Here is a 2,167-nt window from a genome sequence, read left to right as displayed (position 1 = left end):
TGGAAAGGGGGTTTTTTTTTTTTTTTTTTTTTAAAGATTTAATTTATTTATTTGACAGAGAGAAAGACAGCCAGCAAGAGAGGGAACACAAGCATGGGGAGTGGGAGAGGGAGAAGCAGGCTCCCAGCAGAGGAGCCTGATGCGGGGCTTGATCCCAGGATGGGATCACGCCCTGAGCCAAAGGCAGACACCCAAAGACTGAGCCACCCAGGCACCCCAGGAAAGGGAGTACTTTAACAAAGCATTATGCATACCACCTCTATCAAACTCGACATAAACTCTATTTTTTAGTTAAATGTAGGAAATTGATTTTTCCCCCCACCCGTTTCCTCCTTTTACATGGCAAGTAAAGCTCACTGGCCTGGGAGTAGCTTCTATCTACCAACCTTTGGCCAGTGAAGAGGATTCAGAGAAAATAATACAACCATCAATCAGAAAAAGGAGGGGCAACAAATGAAAATAAACTGTGGCTTCAATTGTGCATTCCCGTGCAGGGTGCATTGACTTGCCACAGCAATAACAGTTGACTTCACTTGTCTTGTGGCAGTTGATGGCTACGTGACCAGTTTCACCACACCTATAGCACTTTGCTCTGGTGCAGTCTTTCTGAATGTGTTCAAATTCTCCACAAGAAGAGCACTGCTGTTTATCCACATGGTCACAGTCACGAGTCAGATGGCCTGGTTTGCCACAGTTGTAGCAGCATTGCTCTCGATCTCTCTTGGGTTCCCGGCAGTCCTTGGCCATGTGGCCGCTTCTACCGCAGTGATAATAGGCATCGTCCTGAAGATCGCAATCCTTGACAAGATGACCAGACTCACCACAACAATAACAGATGTCTGGAAGAGGTGAGGAAACAAACAGGAAACTTCCATCCGAGGTAAAATCACCTCTGCCACAGCTTCTCATTCCATGACCGTGGCCTCCATTAGCAGGGCACTCCAGTGGCTAGAGCTCCCACACTTGAAGCACTCATTGGTGCTCAAGGCTGCAGTAAGATCTTTGGCATCTAGGCAGGCCTGCAGTGGCAGAGACTCTGACATGGGCCAGCGAAAGGCAGTTTACGAGGTAGTGGCTGTTTATTTTTAGGGTCCTTTCCTATGCCACACATGGATCTGCACCCATACTTAAATGTTCTTGTAGTATTCATAGTAGCTACCATAAATATCTTCATGTGTATTCCTGATATCAAAGTACTATAAATTAGTACTTTTACCTCTTCCTGGACAGTTTAATACCATAACATTTTTGGACTCCATTTACCCTCTTTTTATCTTGTATATTATCTTTGTTATGAATCTTAACTCTCTATTTTTAAACCACTAAATACATTATTATTAGTAATAATCAATACTAATTTTTGTGTGGTCACATATTTACCCTTTTGCCACTCTTTGTTTTTTCCCCATCTGCAAATTTGTTCTCATTTTCTTTCTGCCTGAATATCACCCTTTAGTAATTCTTCAACTATGTGACTGCTGTTGGCAGTTAATTTCCATTTTTTTGGGGGGGGGTCTAAAAATGTCTTTCCTTTTTAATGGGTATTTTTATTATATACAGATCTATAGTCTGGTCATTTTATTTTTTACTAACTTGAAATTATGCCAATGTTTTCTGGCTTTCATTTTTTGTTTAAGAAATCACTTGTCATATAGCAATACAGGCCTACCTCAAGAAGCAAGAAAAATCTCAAACAACCTAACCTTACACCTAAAGGAGCTAGTAAAAGAACAACAACTGAAGCTTAAAGCCAGCAGAAGAAAGAAGTTAACAAAGATTAGAGCAGAAATAAATGATATGGAAACTAAAAAAACAGTAGAACAGATTAATGAGAGCAGAAGCTCATTCTTTGAAAAAAATAATAAAATTAATAAACCTCTAGCCAGTATAATCAAAAAGAAAAGAGAAAAGACTCAAATAAATAAAATCACAAATGAGAGAAGAGAAATAACAACCCACACCATGGAAATACAATTATAAACGAATATTATGAATAACTATATGCCAACAAATTGGACAATCTGGAAGAAATAAATAAATTCCTAGAAACATATAAACTACCAAAACTGAAAAAGAATAGAAAACTGGAACAGACTGATAACCAGCAAAGAAATTGAATCAGTAATCAAAAAACTCCCAACAAACAAAAGTCCAGGGCCAGATGGCT

General features: G+C 39.3%; 1 protein-coding gene across 1 annotated transcript; it reads right to left on the bottom strand.

Annotated features, from left to right (window-relative positions):
* Positions 1-378: 378 nt before the first annotated feature.
* Positions 379-1,043, bottom strand: LOC117800488 (cellular nucleic acid-binding protein-like). The gene is given in 2 exon segments (XM_034653038.1): positions 379-941; positions 944-1,043. Coding segments are annotated over 2 exon segments (663 nt in total).
* Between the last annotated feature and the right edge of the window lie 1,124 nt (positions 1,044-2,167).

This window comes from Ailuropoda melanoleuca, unplaced genomic scaffold, assembly GCF_002007445.2.
Source record: "Ailuropoda melanoleuca isolate Jingjing unplaced genomic scaffold, ASM200744v2 unplaced-scaffold71299, whole genome shotgun sequence".
Classification (NCBI taxonomy): Eukaryota; Metazoa; Chordata; class Mammalia; order Carnivora; family Ursidae; genus Ailuropoda; species Ailuropoda melanoleuca.
This window is presented reverse-complemented; position numbering and strand designations above follow the sequence as displayed.